We start from the raw sequence: 18,202 nt of genomic DNA, 5'->3' as shown, positions 1-18,202 counted from the left end.
CACCAGGCGGGCGTCCTTCTTCTGGAAGATGGATGCACCAGGCTGTTCCGTTAACAGCTGTGAATAGAGAGATTAAGGCACATTCAAAGTATCCTGAGGTTTGCTTATATTTTCCCACTCCTCCGAGGGGACAGCATTTCAGCTTTTTTAATGTATTGCGCCAAACATAAAGAGACCGCCTGGGAATTAATTCTTTCTACCCCTTCCTCTCGAAACGCTAGGAAAGCTTGCTGCAGCAGTTCAAGGGCAAACTGAGTTCTATCTCAATGCTCTTTCCCATACTTTTCCCTCTCCTCCCTGCAGTCTCCCTAAACAAACGCACACTTTAAAATCCCCAACACAACATTTCTACAGACAAGACAGACTGGAAAGAATGAGGGGAGGTATGACTCTTTAATAAATTATTAGCAAAATAAACAACAGCATTAAAATATATATATATATATTATGTACCACTGCATCTCCATAGACCATATTGTCTTAAGTCTAGATCCTCTATTACCCATTTAGATGCTTGTGAAGATCCAAAGACATCTGTCTATCTTGGTAGGTTCTAATGGCGCAGTAGCTAAGAACCTAAAACATCTTCAGAAATAACTCCTTTTGTCAGCGACAGGGATGCAGCGTGGAGTTAAATTACTGTCCAAATTTCATTTCAGCTAGTCTTCTACTCAGAGAAGAGATTAAAATAAAGTGATCCATTTTTCGACCTTAAAAATATTCCTTTGGTTCATGGGGTTGGGGGTACAAGCACAAAGTAAAATTTTTAAGCAGTTGCCTTTTTAGATTTAAACAAATGCAGTTTTCAAGTCCGTGATTCTTACAATCAAGTGGCGAAACAATTGGATGATTTGAACTTGGTGTAGATTGACTCTAAAGCGGAGTAAATGTAAATACAAAGCAAAGTCTGGCGGGCCACCGCTCTTTCCTCGGCTGCTAGAGCTTCATCAGGCATCCTCTTTGTTGAAGAACTGTCCTGACTCCCAGCGTTCAGCCATGGCATTCTTGTGGCGAGTCACTCTGGTGCTTTCTAAAATCTAAAATCATTAAGCACAAAATTGTAGATTGATTAGACTGATTTCTGATGCACCAAATCTTAGGCCTAAAATTTTCAGTCACAGCCACTGATCTGAATTGTCTTAAGTTTTGAGTGCCTAATCTGACACACCTCTGGCTTGATTTTCAGAAGAATTGAGCATCCTCAACTCATGGAAAATTTGACTTATGGTGAGTCAAGTTGGGCACCTGAGAATTAAGGCACGCGAAGTTGGAGGCCACTTTTAAAAATCTAGGGCTGACCCTGACATCAGGCTTACAGAGGAAGGCTGTGATAAGGTAGCCAGTCCTGCTCCTATTGAAATCGGTGGGAGTTTTGCTGTTGAACCAGGCACATCTGCCCGACTGACTGGCTAATTACACATTTGGAGGATGCCAGTGTTCTACATCCATTGGATTAATCACAATAATTCTGCACCCTGCTATGAACTGTTACTGCAGAGGACAAACGGACTGACAGCAAGCAAGTGAAGTCAGAATCATTGTGGACATATCTATTAACATCTGGACACTGGAAGTTCCATTGATCAGAGACAGATGTTACAGGGAAAGTGCCTTAAACAAGCACTAAGTGGGGTTGGGCAGCTGATCCAGCCAAATCCTGCCCTCTGTGCAGAACGAGGAAGCAAGATCTATCTATAGTACTTATATGGCTCCCATTACTGTAGTGTCTAAGCTTTTCGCACTTTAATGTGTTATCATCCCAACACTCCCTGTGAGGCAGGGCAGTGCTATTATCCCTATTTTATAGATGTGGAACTGAGGCAAAGAGAGACTAAGTGACTTGCCCATGGTCATGCAGGCAGCCTGTGGCAGAGAAGGAAATTGTACCTGAGTCTCACTTAATTATTTCCCTGCCATGTGGGGGCCTTGGCACTGGTGCAGCTCAGTCCCGCCTTCTCTGCCTCTGGCATATAATAGTCTAGTCTCCTGTGAGCTGTAATACTTGGTTCTCATTCCAATTGTTGGGTTAGCGAGCGAGTGCTGGGGGCCTGTGATATACAGGAGGTCAGACTAGAGGATCTAATGGTCCCCTCTGGCTTTAAACTCTGTGACTCCCAAGTCATAGACTAGCCCCTGACCACCAGACAGACTGTCCTTCCTCTTCTTTTCCATGAGCAGTTGTGAGCTTTCACTTTATTAATACATGACATTCGGAGAGACCCGCTCCCTGCAACATTGCGGCGTACACCAGGCCTAAATCTCTGCGTGGACAGGCACTGAACACTGCAGGCCTGGCTCACTGCTGCCCAGTACCTCGTGCCATCTCTCACATCAGTGTCAGGTGGGTATAATCTGCTACCATCCTGGCTGACTAACCTTTTATATCGCTTTGGCACAGAGGTCAATGACAGTGCACGGTGCAGAGTAGCAGCGCCAAGGCTCTGTCTGTTTCAGGAATAGTTCAGTAATGCTCCTTTTCCATCAGATGATTTGAAACTTTAGGAATTTAACGTGGTGCATTTGTGATGTATGCTGAGAAAGGTTAGGTAGGGACCGCCATCCCTGAGGGTATAGAAGCACTGCGGGGATTGGCAGGAATAAATGAAGGCCTCCCACAGCCAGAGCTCACAGATTGAAACCTGGAGTTGGATTCAGACTCAGACCAGGACTTCCCAAAGTTGTTCAGAGACCCAGGCTCAGCCAAAAAGTCTCAGCCGGGAGCTGGATTCCCATCTGGTGTTCCCCAAGGTTGGAGGGTGTTTGGATCAGGCCCATTTCTAATGAATTCACGACTAGTGCTTACCCACTGGAGTTTCCCTTCACCCCAGCTGGGGCTGGGCTCCTAGCACAGGCGGACCTTGGAGTGAGGGACTGTCTAGAAATCACTTCTGTTATATTCCTCTCACTCTGGAATATCTTCCTCCATGCACAGCCAGACAAAGCAGCTATGCCATGCAAGGATAGGCTGTTATCCCTTTCCCTGCCAACCACCATGCCCTTTGCTTTCCATAGCCACACATATGGGTGCCCTCACAGCTGTTCCCTTTCATTAAGTGCTTCTGACTGGGACTTGACTTTCGGACTACTGCTCAGCGATTGACATCTTCCTGGCTAGAAGGGGCCATGGAAAAGGGCACCAGAGAAATGCAGACGTGGTCTGGACAATGTGGCTATTTGGGGGGCGGGAGGCAGGTCAGAGAAGACCAGGGTAGTCCGGAGGCAACCCTGAAGAGTATGATGTACTTTACCTCTGTGTTGACTTCATCGCTTGCTTCAATGCTTGCATACTGCAAGAGGAAAAGAAAGGGTCAGATGATAGGAGCCTGGCAGAGGAACTGGTGGGGTGATAAAGAGAATACAGGCAATAGGGGAAGTCCCCTACAGAGAGAAATAATGATGAGCCTGCATAAAGTGTGTGTGGCGAGGGAAGACTCTTCGCCTTCTCGTACCAGGTACAATGCGGCTGCGGAGCACAGCCACTACACAACGCTAGCCATCCCAAAGTGGGTAGGGAGGAGTAGGGCATGGGCATAGCTCCGCCATCGCATTGGCTGGGTGCGCCGGGGGACCCACTCTGCCCTTCTTGCAAGGTGGTGGAGTCGCAGGGGCTAAGGATGCGTCTATGCCACAAACAGGGCGTGACTGCAGCATGTGTGGACATCCCCCAAACTAGCTCGGATCTGCCTAGCCACAGCAGCACGGGCTGTACCAGTCCCCCTCTGCCCCCAACCCTGGGTCTGTATTCCAGCTGCCATGCCGTCACTGCTGCTGCTCTTGGAGCTAATGCAATCAAAGAAGGCTTGGGTCGCTCTACATGTGCTGTGTGGTATAGACAGACCCTCCAGTCCAGCTGCCGCTCCGTCTAGCCAGCCTCCGTCCGTATCTGGGCACCCACTGAGGACCATGTCCTCCCCACGGGCACAGGAAGTAGGCCGGTTTTCCAGATGGGGAGATGAGCTATCACACACAGGGAATCTGCAGCAGAGCCAGGAATAGACACCAGGTCTTCTAAGCCCTGGCCTGGTGCCGTAACCTACAGCTTCCCCCTTGAGCCAAGTGGCAGGGCTTCCAAATGAATCAGGGCAGCCCGGGAGGCTCAGCCTCTCCTCACTCAGCCAGCACCAAGCGGAACATGGATGACATTTCATTGTCTTTCTTAGCTGAGCAAGTGCACGACCATGTTCCCCGCACCCCAGCCTGCTGCTAGAGAGTGACTCTGAGCCATGCTGTCCCCAGCACTGCCAGGCTGGAGCCCTCACCTTCTTGTCTTCCTTCAGCTTCTTCTTCTTCTTCTCATCCCGCAGGGACCCTGTGAGACCGTCCTGGGCTGATTCAGAGGCGAGTCTGCCCGTGTAGCCCTCATAGGGACTGGGCATGTTAGGTGGAGAGGGTAACCCCAGCATCCCTGACTGGTGTGAGGCAGGAGCAAAGACTGGTGATTCAGTCACACAGTAGCTGTCGGCGATGCCCGAGGCGGCTAAAGAAAAAGAGACACATGCAAAGGCAGCAGATATCGGGGCTGCATTTCCAGAGGTCCTTAGGCATATTGGGCCCATAGATATAAAACCAGGTGCAAAAGGGGTCTTTAGAAGGACTCAGGAGTTTTCTTTTGGACTGGGCCCAGGGTTCTGTCCCAAATCTGAGCACCCCCAGAAGCAAGAGGAGTTTTGGGTCCTGCTCCGGGTCTGACCCATCCCTCATTCTATAAAGTGTCTACCAGCAAGAATGTCCTCTACGTCTTCTCCACATCAATATTGCCTCCGCCCAGGCAATTGGGCTGGATCCAAAGCTCACTGAAACGGAGAGACTCCCATGGACTTCAGTGGGCTCTGGATGGAGCCACTCAGCAATGGGCTTCAGTAATGGAATCCCTGCCTAAGGAGGATTGAGTGTAGCAGAGACACCAGGCGTTGTTTGCAGAGCAGAGACACCAGGGATTATTTGTTAACAGGATCCAGGCTTTGCAAGTCCTTGCAGGGAGGAGTTTCTGCCCCGCCTCCTCACCCTCTCCTTCTGCTTTCAGGGATGTTTGCCCCATAGGGGTGGAGCGGACGTGACATTTTTAACCTTTACTCTGTTTGTTTGACTGCAGCCCCGCGGCTTGCAAGACGTAACTGGATTCCAAGGGGTGTGGGAGGCTGACGCAGGAGAGGAATGAGCAAACAGGGCACCTGCCTGAGTCAGACTGGGAGCTCCTTGCAGAGATGCCTGTTTGCTGGAGATGGGACTTGAACAGTGCTTAATTCGTGCTGGGGCTTGCCACAGCTGAGCCCTGGCACCTCTGGACTTGCCAGGTCAGTTATGAAAGTTAAAAAAAAAAAAAAAAATGGCTGGAGCCCCGGCACCTCCTTCATGACAAATTAAGCACTGGGCTTGAGCCAGGAACTTTGGATCTGGATCTGAATTCAAATGTGGCAAGCGGTGGGGTGGGATGTGGTGGGGTGGGTCAGGGGAGCCCGGATCTGGTGTCCCAGTTTGGGCCCAGCGCTTGATCCCTTTGGTCAGGCTGCAGGCTCCATGCATATCTATTGAGGGCAAAACTCATCTCTGCTCAGAAGGCCAGCACCAAGTCTATGCACCATCTAAAGCCTAAGGGCCTGGTTCCCAGTTACTCCATTCCTGGCCCAATCCCCGTTGTAAGTTAGAGCAGCCTTAGGGCTGTTCTAATTTACACTTTGGTTCCCATGATCCCCTAGGGGACCTTGGAAGCACAGAATAGCACTAGTGCCACGCACTGCGGCCCTGGCTTGAAATCCACTTGCTGCACTGGGAACTGGGCCAGCTGGGGAGGCTACCTGAGTGTGTTGGGGTGGCTGGAGGAGCAAAAAGCCTCGAGGGGTTGTTTCCACCCACACTAAGGCCTCTTTATGCAGCCAGGGCAGATAAAAGGGGCCCTGGTGTCACCAAGAATCATGGGGATAAGGAGATCGGTGATGAATAGGACTCATGCTGGCCCTCTACAGGGGTTGGATTGCATCCCACAGGAGTGAAGCCTGTAGTTCTGTCTCTCTCTCCTCACCTGAACTATGGGATGAAAGCGGAGACCGGAAGCCCTTCTCCTGGGCAGAGGCATCGCTGTCTGGAGAGAAGCCGTCAGTCAGCAACCTGCACCTCCGCTGCTCCTGCAGCTCCTGTTCCCTCTGCAAAACACTCCGGATCTCCTCCTCGATCAGCAAAGATGTCTGGGGCTTCCATTTCTTCAGGGTGTACCGGTCCTCAGGAGCGCCCGCTGGCCCCAGCCTCTTTTCCTTTCTGAGCGGGCACTGCGTCCCCTCGTCGCTCACAAAGGAGACCTGGGGATTCCAGAACGGAATGGCAAAGTATTCCTTGTGCACCACGACCCTCTCCTCCGGGCTTGGGGTGGAACCTGCCCTCTCTGCGGTGCTAGCGTGCTTTCCCCTGAAGGAATCCTCATCCACCAATTTGTTGCAGCTGGCGGAGGGCTGATTGCAGGACAGCAGCTCATCCACTGGGCTTCTCTTACTGGTGTTTAGCATGGAATATGGCTCATAAGCCTGGAAGCTTATTAGATTCACGCTGTGGTTAGGGACTCTCTTTCCATCTACTGTGCTGTCCGAGGGGCTAAAGCTGCCATCTGTAGCTTGCTCTAGTGCAGATTTGCTGTTCAGCGTCCCCGTTAGATCCTCTGATTTCTTTGCAAAAGGTGGCTTGTATGGGGCCGGGGAGGCATCCTCCTGCTCAAATACTTTCTTGCGCTCACCCAGTTCCTGCGGCATCCCTTTGTCATACCCTCCCAGCAGCCTCCCTTCCTTCTTCAGATCTTCTTCCCGCTTGGTTTCCTGCTCGATCTCCCTCTGGACATAGAAGGAAACACGGCCTTTGTCTTTCCCTTTCCTGGAGGAAGATGAAGAGAGGGACGTGGAGAGGAGGGGCTTAGTCTGGATTTCCACCAGCTCATTGCTGCTAGCCAGCCTCTGGATCCCTCTCTCTTTCCTTAGGCTTTCCTCCCTCTCCATTGCCAAGCGAATTTCCCGTTCAATGGGTGTCTCATTCCTGACCTCCAGCTCTTTGGCAGGATCCTGGTTGCCAGCCTTCCAATCCAGTTGAGCGTCGAAGACCTCATTGGACATGCTCCCGTCGCTAATATAACCTGCGCCGAACTCATTGGACATTTCACCCAAGCCAGAGTCTAGGTCATCTCTGGAAGACGTTTTGATCAAGCTGGCCATTCTCCCGTTGGGCTCTTCCCTCTCCACAGCAGCCTTTTTGGGAACATACAGCTCCTCCTTCATGGGCATCGTGCACCCGACGTCACACCCGTTGATCTCTCTCTGGCTGGGTGTGCTGGCGTCGTCATAGTCCAGAGAAATCTTCGTCCCACCCTCAGCACTGTGCCACTCTCTCCTGTAGATGTTCTGAGTTGATTCTGGCTTCAGCGGCTTAACTTGCTGCCTTGGGCCAAAGAGCGAGCCTGGGTTAGTCTTTTCCAGCATGAGGAACTGTTGCCGGGCAGCAGCAAAGTTGATCTGCTCCCTGTCTATGTTTTCAGGGTCGACGGGCGTCCTCACTTGCGCTGGGGAAGGGCTAGTAAAGCAAAGGGCAAAGCTGGTGGCATAGCCACCTCCTTGCTTAGCCTCATACCGCCCAGCTGAGCCTGCACTTAGAGAATCCAGCTCGTCTACGGAGTTCCGCTTCTCAGTCGTGGTGGAGTTTCTCCTCACCACCTGGCTTTGGATGACTTCTTTCCTCTCCTCTTCAAGCTCTTTTGCTTTCTCGGGTGAGATCTCCAAAGGGGTGAGCCTGTATCTCAGCTCTTCCTCATCATCCGAGTACAGCTTGGATGGCTTCGTCTCTTTTGCGTAAGCCCTGATGTCGTACAACATCCCCGACTTCACGAACCCTAGTTTGGACTCTCTGTCCGGAGGTGGAGTCCAGAGATCCCTTTCAGCATCCAGGGAGTTCGCTGCTGAATTCCATCTGTCTTCTGGCAGATGGCTGGGGCTCCAGTCATGGCCATTTTCAACCTTCTGGTTGCCGGGGCTGTTGGGAGCATACACGTTATCGACGCTCTCAGAACTCAGTTCTGCAGACAAGCTGTCCTGGTGCAGGTCGTGTTCGGGAGTTGTGTGAGGGAGATGGAAGATCAGGTTTCTGGTGATTCTATCCATTTCCTGGGGAGATTCCGCATTCAACTCTTTAGAAGCATCTTCCTGGACTCTGAGCTGCTGTTCAACTGTCGGGTTAATCTTGGGTTCCTCATACACCTGAAGGCCTTCTGCTCTTTGCTGTCCCTAAAATGGGGGCGGGGAGGGGGGAGGAAGTCACATGTTAGAGAGAAACACAAGGAGCAGGAGTCACAAAAGTATAGGAGGATGCTGCTCATTCTCCGTGTTCCATTCTGAGCCCAGAGCTACCCCTCTGCCAATCAGTAGCTGGGGTCCAGGGCCCTGCAGGTCAGCTTCCTAGTGGAGGAAAAATCAGTGATGCAGAATATGGAAATATTCTAAGTATAACTTGTTTTATTGACACATATATACCAGTTCCTGAACAGAAGTGGTCAAAGAGCATGCAGGGCAATCCTCCTGGAATCTCAGCCCGATGCTAATGTCTGCTTCCCTGGGAGCAACTCTGCCTCAAAAATTGACTCAGATCAGAGCCCAAGGCAGATAGCAAATTCTCCTGCTGCTCTCAGAGCCCCCTCTCTCTCGTAGCTGTCCCTACACAAACACCTTGCACAAACCAAAACTAAGAACAACACTGCATGTCTTCCCAAGAGGTGAAACTTGCTCACACACTCAGAACGTGGAACAACGCCACCTGGTGACATCGGGCATAACAAGAACAATACTGTGGAAGCTGTGGGTGGCACCACACCTGTGGACTATCCATATTTTTGGGAATCATGTGACAAAAACATATTGAAGAAATGGCTGGCGTGTATGTAGCATCATTGCTTTCTACTAGAGGGAATCAGGACTGCTCAACTGTGTGTCATAGGCCCTATACTGCTGGCACAAGGGATTTCCTTTAGCACAGTGCTACAGACCTGTGTGTCTGAGGCAGGAGGATCTGAGAGCTACTGCTGTAACGTTCACTATGGCTGTGTTGCTTAGCATAATGATTATGTTAGCCGATGGATGCGTTATGGGCACAGGATGTTCAGAAATAAAGGGGAGGGGCTCATATTTAGAGAGGACACAGGCAGGGAAAGACAACCAGTCTGAGATGGCCCAGGGGAATGAACCAGTGGGTGGAAAAAGAAAGGCAGTTAGCTTTCACATTTTGTAGCCCTCACAGATTTCCTCCTCTCGAGCTGCAGAAAGATAAGCGCCAGCAACCCGGAAATACGTTTGAAATGATTGAAAGGGTGAGGATCATAAACGTAGTTTTATGGCTCATAAAATGCAGCAAACTTTAACTGTAGTATCGTGCAAAACAGAAATAAATTCCAGCCCTTGACCTTGGCTTATATGTCTTCCCATGCCAGTTGTTCATTACGAAACCTGCTGAGGGTGATGAGAGCCAGGGGAGGGGAGGGGAGGGAGCCCGGGGAGACAGTGCTGCAGTCAGTAACATAGCATCACCGGCTAAGGCTGGACACTGTGTGAGGTTTAAATGCATCAGGCAGGCAGGAGGGAAGAGGCACCAAGTTTGAGTTACGGGAGTGACAGCTCTCTGTCTGTCAGCCATTAGAGGACTCTGCCCTGCTGTCCCTCCCAGGCGCTTGGAGTGCTTTACAAATACAGTTTTAACGCAGCCTCACATCTGGAGGTTAGGTAAATATTATGACACCCCATTTTATAGTGGGGGAAATTGACAGAGACCTGCCCAAGATAACCCAGTGAACTGGTAGCAGGGAATAGAACCTCTTGCTCTAACCACTAGACCCCACTCTCCTTCCAGAACCGAGCGTAGAGGCCAGGCGTTCTGAGTCCCTTTCCTAATCACTACCTTGGATTTATTCCCTTTCCTGAATGAGAACCTGAATCCCAGTCCCCTACTGTAACTGTGAGACAACCCCCCTCTCATTCAGTGGTATCTACAGCCATTTCCTACTGCCTGATTGATACACAACAAGCAGAAACGCTCCAAGCAGCAGAGTCCCTGGAGCTATTTCAGACTCCTTCAGAAGCCATTCCTGCCCCTCTTCTGTGAAGTCCCTGCTCCCAGCTGAGTGGGCCAAATTCAAACCTGGAGGAAGCAGGTGCAATTCCATTGGCTTACACTGAAGCCACCTCTGTTTATCGCAGGTGGGAATGCAGCCTATAGGCTTTCATGGCAGACACTGACCTGCTTAGAGGGATTCACTGGGTCACCAGGTGGAAGGCCATTGACTCCAGAGACGAACTGGGCCCCTTGTGTACTGGCAACTGAAATCCCATTGATCTGCAGTTCCCAGGTGTTTGGGCTCAGCTGAATTCTTGTAAGACTCTCTCATTCCATACCTGTGGGTAATTACTTTTCCTTTACAGTCCCTGATTACACAGAGATTGGCCGTTTATCGCAGGCCTGCAGCTTATCTCCTTCCAGGGGGTCAAAAGTCCCTGCTGGGAGTGGCCTGGCCTTTGTGGAATGTTGGCTGGTGTCAGGAAGTGGGTGGCGTTGGCCACGTAAATGTGCTCCCCATGCTACTCCTACGGCCCAGCTGCTGAGTGCAGGCACCTGGTGCTGGACCGGAGCAGGAGCGTTTTCAACTGTCGTAGGCCCAGAGCCTCAGTGGGAAGTCAATGGGGGTTAGGCGCTTCAATCTGTTTGAAGATCTGGACCTCCGGGGCTAAAATCCTACTGAAAGTCAATGGGACTTAGACACCAAAGTGGACCTTTGAAAACATTCCCCTCGATCTGCGACTCCGCCCTATGCTCTGTTGCTGTGTAGGGTAGGAGGGGAAAGGAGCATAGGGACGAGTGATTTGGGGTGACTCCATTTTCGGAGTGCTCAGCGTTAGACACCTTAAAAAGGCCTGATGACCAGAAAACACTGAGCAGTTCAGGCCTCTGTAAGGGGATTGAAGTTGGGCACCCGGAGTCCGGAGTCATTTTTGACAATCTTGGTCCAGGGGGCAGCGTGGCCAGATGGGTGAGACGTGGGCTGGGCAGGCAGGAAACGTTCTCTTCCTGCTTCTGCCACTGACCTGCTAGCTGGCTTTGCACAGGTCACTTTCCAGCTCAGTGCCTTAGTCTGCCCATCTGTAAAATGGGGATAATGATACTTCAACATATTTATGAACCGCTGTGGGATCTATCAAGGGAGGCCTCCATGAAGAGCATAAGAGTTTTGCATACTCACCTCCCTGCTTCTGGGTTTTGTGCAGTGGGGTATATGATCCCTGGCCCCCTTCCTCCCCAGAATTCACACACAACTCCCTGTAAGTCACACACGCACGGGATCCACACGTGCAGCACGCCGTGATTTGAGAGGGGACAACATCACAACCATGCTCCTGGCCAGCACCCTCTTCGACCCCTGAATGAACGGTCAGGTTCCTAAACTCACTGCCCCACTACCAGGCTGCCGGGGGGGAAGCAGCCCATTGCTCCCTGAGATGCGCTAACCCTTCGATGGATGTCCCTGGTCCAGTACATATATCTGAGTAAGGACTACGCCCACTCCCATTGTATTTGGAAGCGACAGGGCTTTTTGCTGGTCACCATCATGCCAGATTTTTCAATTACAGATGGAGGAACATGGGGGTGGGGGGGGCGGATCAAGCAGAGTATTGGGGGGAGGAAATACCAGAAGAAATGATCTATACAGCTCCTAACTGTCCCATGATTCACAGCTACACCCACCTCCGCCATCCCGTTGCTCCCCAGCACCTCTCTGGAGGGGTGAGAAGGATGCCTGGGTCTAACTGGACTGGTATTGACAGCCTGCTTTCGCCCAGCACCCCTGCGCGCTGCCGCCACCAACGTGGGCAATAAAAGCAAGACCCGAACTGCTGCTTCCCAAGCCTGGGAGAGAAGCCAAGGAGGCAATGGGGCAAAAATCAACCCATCGCAGGCCCTGAGCCCTCCTCCTTACTGCCCACTGCCCGCCTGTTCCTGGGCAGTAGAACACATGCAAAGAGAGGTGAGAAGCAATCCCGTCGCTTGGGACAGCTGCCTCCTTACTAGGAGAACGGGAGCCGGGAGGGACCCGGTAGGGCTCTGGCATTTCTGTAGCATGCATGGACTGTTCAGGGTCCGCACTGCGAATATTATAAAGGGCCTTGAAGTCCCTCCTGGGGCCATTACCCAACACAGCGTCACGTTCTCTATTACCCAGCGGCCCCTGGGGCCATTGCCCAGCCCAGCGTCACTTTCTCTATTACCCAGCAGCCCCTGGGGCCATACTGCCTTGGTTCTCTCTCCTTTTAGGCTTGAACACGGAACAAAACACATCCCCAGAAGCAGCCGCAGGCACACACACAAACATGCATCAACACACGCAGACACATTCCCAGGCACACGACCATGGCTGCACACACTGGACGGGTCTATGGACTACAGTGCAGTGTACGCCTTTGAGATTCACAGCTGAACGCGCCATAGATGAGCAGTAGAAAATTATACAGGAGATTAAAATTCCCCTCCAACCCAACAGAGCACAATGCACATACTGTGAGATGGATCCTCCGGAGCAGGCTTTCCTGTTCCCCACGGAGACCTCTTAGGGGGCATCAGGCTGGGCTGGTGTTTGTGTGTGAGCGTGTTTTTGAACTACACAGCGATGGGCCAGGGGCGGAGAAGGGTGACGCTGCCGGAGCAGCCAGTAGACCGTGGGCTGCATTGCCCAGATAAGCTCCTGGCCCAAAGTCAGTGGAGGAATTCCAAGAATTCGACGGGGCCTTGCTGTTGGAGGCAAACGGTTGAACCTGAGTCCAGTGCCCTGCTCCCTCCTCCGGCGTGCACCTCATCGTGACCTGCACTATGCAGCACCCTGCAACTAGCTATCTGGCAGCGGAGTTACTGCACCACCCGCTGGGAGTCCCCGGTAGGGAGCCAGGGCTACAGACCCGGCCCTGCCGTGGCAGGCCTAGCGCTGGCGGCTTTGGAGACTTTGTCCTGCCGTGTGGAATGCCCAGACACTGCACCCTGCCCTTGCAGGGACCGGGGCTCCATGGTTTAGTGCATTTGATGCCATCTCTTGCCATCCCTCAGCTTCTCAGCCAGCATCAACATAGATCCTCTTAGATCCCGACTCTGCCAAAGCCCTGGACCTGAACAGTGCTGAAATTGGAGGGAGGGCTTGAGGCAAAAATACTGGAGCTGGAAGCTCGGACTCCTGAGTTCTTTTCCTACTTCTGTCACAGGCTTGCCTTGTGACAATGGGCTAGTCACCTCCCCTCTCTGGGCCCCAGTTTCCCCAGCTGTATGAAAGGGATGAGGCTGCTGACCCACCTCATGAGTAGGGTTGTGAGGGTGAGTTCATCAGTGCAGGGCAACGCAGTGCCTTGCCCAGCCAAGCGCCACGTTCTCTGTTACCCAGCAGCCCCTGGGGCCACTGCCCAGCCAAGCGCCACGTTCTCGCTATGTAAAGCGCCTGCCCATGTAAAGTGCTTGGAGCGTGTCCGACACGTGGCACCGGAAAAGGGCGAAGAAGGGTGGCTGTTTGGATCCACCGCTGGATCTGAAATTTGCCAGCTGCATCCTTCTAACTGTCACCTATCTAATATGAATTGCCCGGGGCCTGAGGTGGCCACACAGCTCCTTGCGACACCAGCCGGTGTGTGGGAGACCCGGGGTTAGTGGCTGTCAAGCACAGATGCCGGAACGACGCGCCAGTGCCTGCGTGTGGTAGTCAGCGCTCTTTGCCTGTGGCTTATCGCTGAAGAGGAAGCAAATTCCTGGAAAGGGAAGGAAAATGCCTGAGAGTCTCTGAAGGGCAGCAAGCAAGCCTCAGCAAACACTTGAGGAGGCGGATTCAGGCACATGCACTCTCCTGTTTACATTATGAGCTCCCCTCCCCAGCCAGGATTCCTCCTGTCCCAGCTGTGCATTAGGTCCGATAACCCGAGTGTTTGCTCCTGCATAGCTGGGCTGGGAGCTCTCGCCAACCGCATGGTATCTCAGCTCCTGAACACGCAGCTCAACAGCTGCAAAGCCTCGCGAGAGAGGGGCCATCTCTTGGGAGTCGCCTTTTGGTTGTGCTGATGCTCCCAGCCCAGGCTGTCCTGAGGGACCCAAACTCTGGTCTCCCTTGCCTCCCCCTAGGACGGTCCACCAACTAGGAAGCCTTTCCCAGGCCTGGTGCCGGCACCACCACCCTGCCCTGCCAAGGACCTGTTCTGGGCAGCTCTTACTAATCCTCGGCAGCAAATGACGTCTGCTGGAGGCTAGACCAGCAAGGGGACGGGGAGAAGTCAGACTAAGGCCTCCCCTTCCCATGGACATTCCGACGCACTCAGTGCCAACCCGCTCACCCTTTCCAGAGCACCCCTGGGCATCCTCCATCTAACAAGCCAGTGGCGGGACGTGTGTGTGTGTGTGCCCGCGTTTCTCTTGCATCCCCTGAGTTCGCGGGTTGGGGGGAAACCCTCCCGATGCTCCCAGCGCCCCCTTCTGGAAGTGCCACCTAGTGCGAGCAGCTACCAGACAGCAGCCCCTCATCCTAGCACCCCCTGGGCCACCTCCCGATAGATAGCAGTGCCGCGGGAGAGGGCAGTGATAGCACCTCGGGAATCCATAACGCTGCTTCCTGAGAGTGCACGGCACACGGCTCGGCCCCCATTTAAGGCCAGTCCCACCACTGTGCTTCTCCCAGGCCAGAGAGGCCTCCTGGGAAGCCGCACTTTCCAATGCCTCGAGGGCCAGGGGCCTCTTCCATTGTTGTGTTATTATTAACACTGCAGCCGCGGTGAGCCCCATCATAGGCCAGGACCCAACTGTGCTAGGCACGGCCCAGACACGGAACGAAAAGCCCGTCCCTGTTTTGATTTTCTTACTCGTTCGCAAGCTGAACTAGAGACGGGAAAACCTGCTCCCCGTTGGGGCGACACAGAGGAAAGGGAAAGCTGTGAGTTCAGACCAGTGCATGACCCACCTCACCCTCTGCTGGGCCCTGGCATCTCGCCCAGCAAGGCCAGGGCGACTCTGCCAAGCGTCAGCGTGGCGTCTCAACAGGGGGACGGGGTCAAAGCTATTCTGAGCGTGGGATGGAAGTGTGTGTACATGGGAGAGAGAGAGCACGACACAGCCATGTCCCACCGCACCCAGCATCTCCATCACTCTGCCGACAACGCGTCCAGAGCAGCCGGCTCCGAGCAAGCTCGCTGAGAAGCAGGCGGCATTTCTCCAAGGGTCAGATCCCTGCTCACAGCAGAATCCAGTCTCCCCTTTTCATTTTAAATCACAGAAGCATTTTGCCTGGGAGAAACGAATGCTGACGCCCTAGAGCGGGCTTTGTTCACTGAGCCGTAGTTGCAAATCCCAGTTGCAAATTCGAGGCAGTCCCGCGCCCTCTGACTCACCAGCTCTGCTGTGACCCCCGTGGAAAACCACTTACTCTCCCCGCTGCCTTTCAGTCGCTCTTTGGATCTCTGCTTTCAGTTCCTCACCCAGCTCGGGCAGGGGCGTCTGTCGCGCTTGTTATTTCACTGGAGACAAAGGCTCCGGTGGGGCTGCCGTAGCTGTGCAGAAGCAGGTGTGTTTCTGGGCAGGGAGCACGGGGTGTAGTGCACCGTGGATTTGAAACAAAGTCCACAGTCTTTTATCATGGCTGAGAAAGACACCACACCCTTGGATGAGTGTATCTAGTTCAAAATGTGGCCCTGGGATTTCTTTTACCCATGAACAGGTGCAGCCGATTCTATAGCTCTGGGTCTCAGCGCCCCGGGGCCTTTCCCAGAACACGGCTAGCGGTTGCTGGACATTTCAGTAGAGCGCAGCCGGTGAGTGCAGGTAGAGGACACCTCCCATGCAGCTGAGTGTTTCACGGAAGTCCGGACAGAAAGCAGCCGGTGCGTGGCTGAACGTAGCAGGTGAATGCAGGCGGAAGGTCCCCGCTGTGCCGGTGAGCAGTACCAGCTGCGTCTGGGCACAACACACCTGCCACAGATAAGTCCAGGAAGGACTCACCCATTACGCTGCCATGCACCAAGGAGGTTATTTGGGCCCTAACTTCCCCCGCTGTGAGTGGGATGAGGAGCTGTAGCCAGGACAGTGTGACAGCAGAGTGCGCATCCCAGCACCTTCCCGGCAGGGACAACCAGCTCTCCTCTTATGCCGGTGAGCGCCGGGGCTGTCAGAAAGACAGCAATTTCCAGGGGTGCGGTGAACGAACCAGTCTGTCTGGTGAGAGCCAGGGTCACTTGGAGGTTAAAAGGAGCCGCTGTGGAATGTAGCCAAGCGCTGGGACAGCACAGAGCACGGAAATCCTCATTCCCACTCCCCCGCTTAACCTGCCAGAGAGCACTCGCCAGGACTGGAGCCCACCTGCTCTAATCACTAGACCACACACCCAACCGAGGCTAGGAATAGAACCCAGGAGTCCTGATCCCTAGCCTAACCCCCACGGCACATGGCAGCCCAGGGATGGAAATAGGACCCAGGCGTCCTGGCCCACAGTTCCCACTCAGCCCGCTCTAATCACTAGGTCACACAGCCTCCTCCTAGCCCGGCAGTGAAGATTCACATCAGGAAACAGACCAAGGCTGTATCTTACCTGTGCCCTGGGCTCCAGGGTGGCACAGAGGACCTGCCACGGCGCGGTGTATTTAAACATCTTCTCTTGGACGGCACGGCCCCCTGGAATCACAGCTTGTGCCAGGAAGGCTGTCCCACGGCACACAGGCTCGGGTCCGCGGCAGGCGTTTGGCCGCGGGGCTGAGACAGCCGCAATCCAGTGCAGACACGCGTCCGTCAGTCTGTCTGTGCTGAGGCTCCCAGCCTTCGCCGATTACCACGAGCCATCAGCGGGTGGGACTGATTGGAGGAAACGGAGAAAGGGGATTTAGCCTGTTTACACCTGGCTAGGGAATGACTAGTCCATTCTGGAGCCGGTCCCAGCTAGCAAGCTCTCCTCGTTCCACTCCCCCTCTGGGCGCCGCAGAGCTGGCTGCACCCTCTTAAGCAAGAGCCACACGGCACTCAGCAGGAATGGGGAAGGCAGCCCAGCCGAGGCCCCGGCAGGTGTGGGTCATAGGGACACGGGGGGAGGGAGGGAGGCAAAGCCAGATCAACCTCATGGCTACTCCCTTCCCTTCTGCTTCTGAGCGCCCACCCACCCCTCTGAGCAGCTGCTTCTCCACTTTGCCTACTTTAGGTTGTGTGTCTCTCTCTTACACACACACACTCACAACCTCCCTGGGAAACGTGGACCCCCCCCCCCCCCCCACCCGAAGATCATCTCCAAGGGCGGCAGCAGCAGGCACCACCGCCACAGCATCCCACCTGTCCCTAGAACCCGGCCGAGATGATCCGAAAGGAGCGAGCTTCCCCGGGCGGGCGGGGCGAACTGGCTGCAAGCGGCAGGCGAGAAAAAAGGCGGGCGGGTGCAACACGACACAGGGAAGCAGAGGGAAGACCTAGGGCCAGCTGGGTCCGCCTCTTCTGGATGCCCCCAGGCCTGGGGACAACAGGATCCAGGCACCAGCCCCGGAGGAGGAGTCACTTGCATCCGTTTCTTTTGCCTAGATCACGGGGGAGGGTTTGGGCCTCGTGCTGGAGCAGGGTGTTTGTGCAGAGCTGGCTTTTTGTCTAAGGCCGGGCACAGTTTCTGAAACGTCTCCTGTACAGGGGTAGACTAACAGGTCTTTCCCATCACTCAGTGCTGTGATCCTATGAGCCACACACACACACGTTTGGCGTGTCTCTGTGAATACGTATGACAACTGAGGGCGTGAGAGAGGCTGAGATTGTCTAACTGCATGTAGCTACGTGACTTGCCCTGCCTGGGTCGTGTGTGTCCTTATGACACCAAGATCCGTGTCTTGCCACAGGTTCCGGGTCAGAAATTTACAAGAAAAGCCCCAGAACTCCTGGGCCACTGGAATCCAATGATCTGAAACCCCTGGTAGACTGGAGGGTCCCGTCAGTCTGACATCCCTACTAATCAGAGCTAATTTACCTTCATGTTGCTTCCTCAGAAGCGGAGAGGTCCAGTGGACTCAGAAAATTAACCCTTTGGTTAATTCACATTCATGCATTCAGCCCTAGAAATCAGCTTCTTTCCCCACCCCTTAAGGGAATGGCTCAATGTCCTAGTGGCTCAATGTCCTTTTGCTTGTTTCTCAATCTGGCCACAGCACTGTCCTGTCCCAGC

General features: G+C 53.6%; 1 protein-coding gene across 1 annotated transcript; it reads right to left on the bottom strand.

Moving 5' to 3' along the window:
• Window positions 1-374: 374 nt before the first annotated feature.
• Window positions 375-11,760, bottom strand: MISP (mitotic spindle positioning). The gene is made up of 6 exons (XM_067562275.1): window positions 11,752-11,760; window positions 10,252-10,392; window positions 6,020-8,252; window positions 4,260-4,477; window positions 3,249-3,287; window positions 375-1,037 (listed from the first exon to the last, which is right to left on the bottom strand). The coding sequence occupies exons 1-6, from the start codon at window positions 11,758-11,760 to the stop codon at window positions 948-950; spliced, it is 2,730 nt and encodes a 909-aa protein (XP_067418376.1). The 3' UTR covers window positions 375-947.
• Window positions 11,761-18,202: the final 6,442 nt, after the last annotated feature.

The sequence above is a fragment of the Emydura macquarii genome, unplaced genomic scaffold, assembly GCF_026122565.2.
Source record: "Emydura macquarii macquarii isolate MOO-44397 ecotype Brisbane River unplaced genomic scaffold, CSIRO-AGI_Emac_v2 contig_306, whole genome shotgun sequence".
NCBI classification, from domain to species: domain Eukaryota; kingdom Metazoa; phylum Chordata; order Testudines; family Chelidae; genus Emydura; species Emydura macquarii.
The sequence above is the reverse complement of the archived record's forward strand: the minus strand, read 5'-3'. Positions and strand labels throughout refer to the sequence as shown.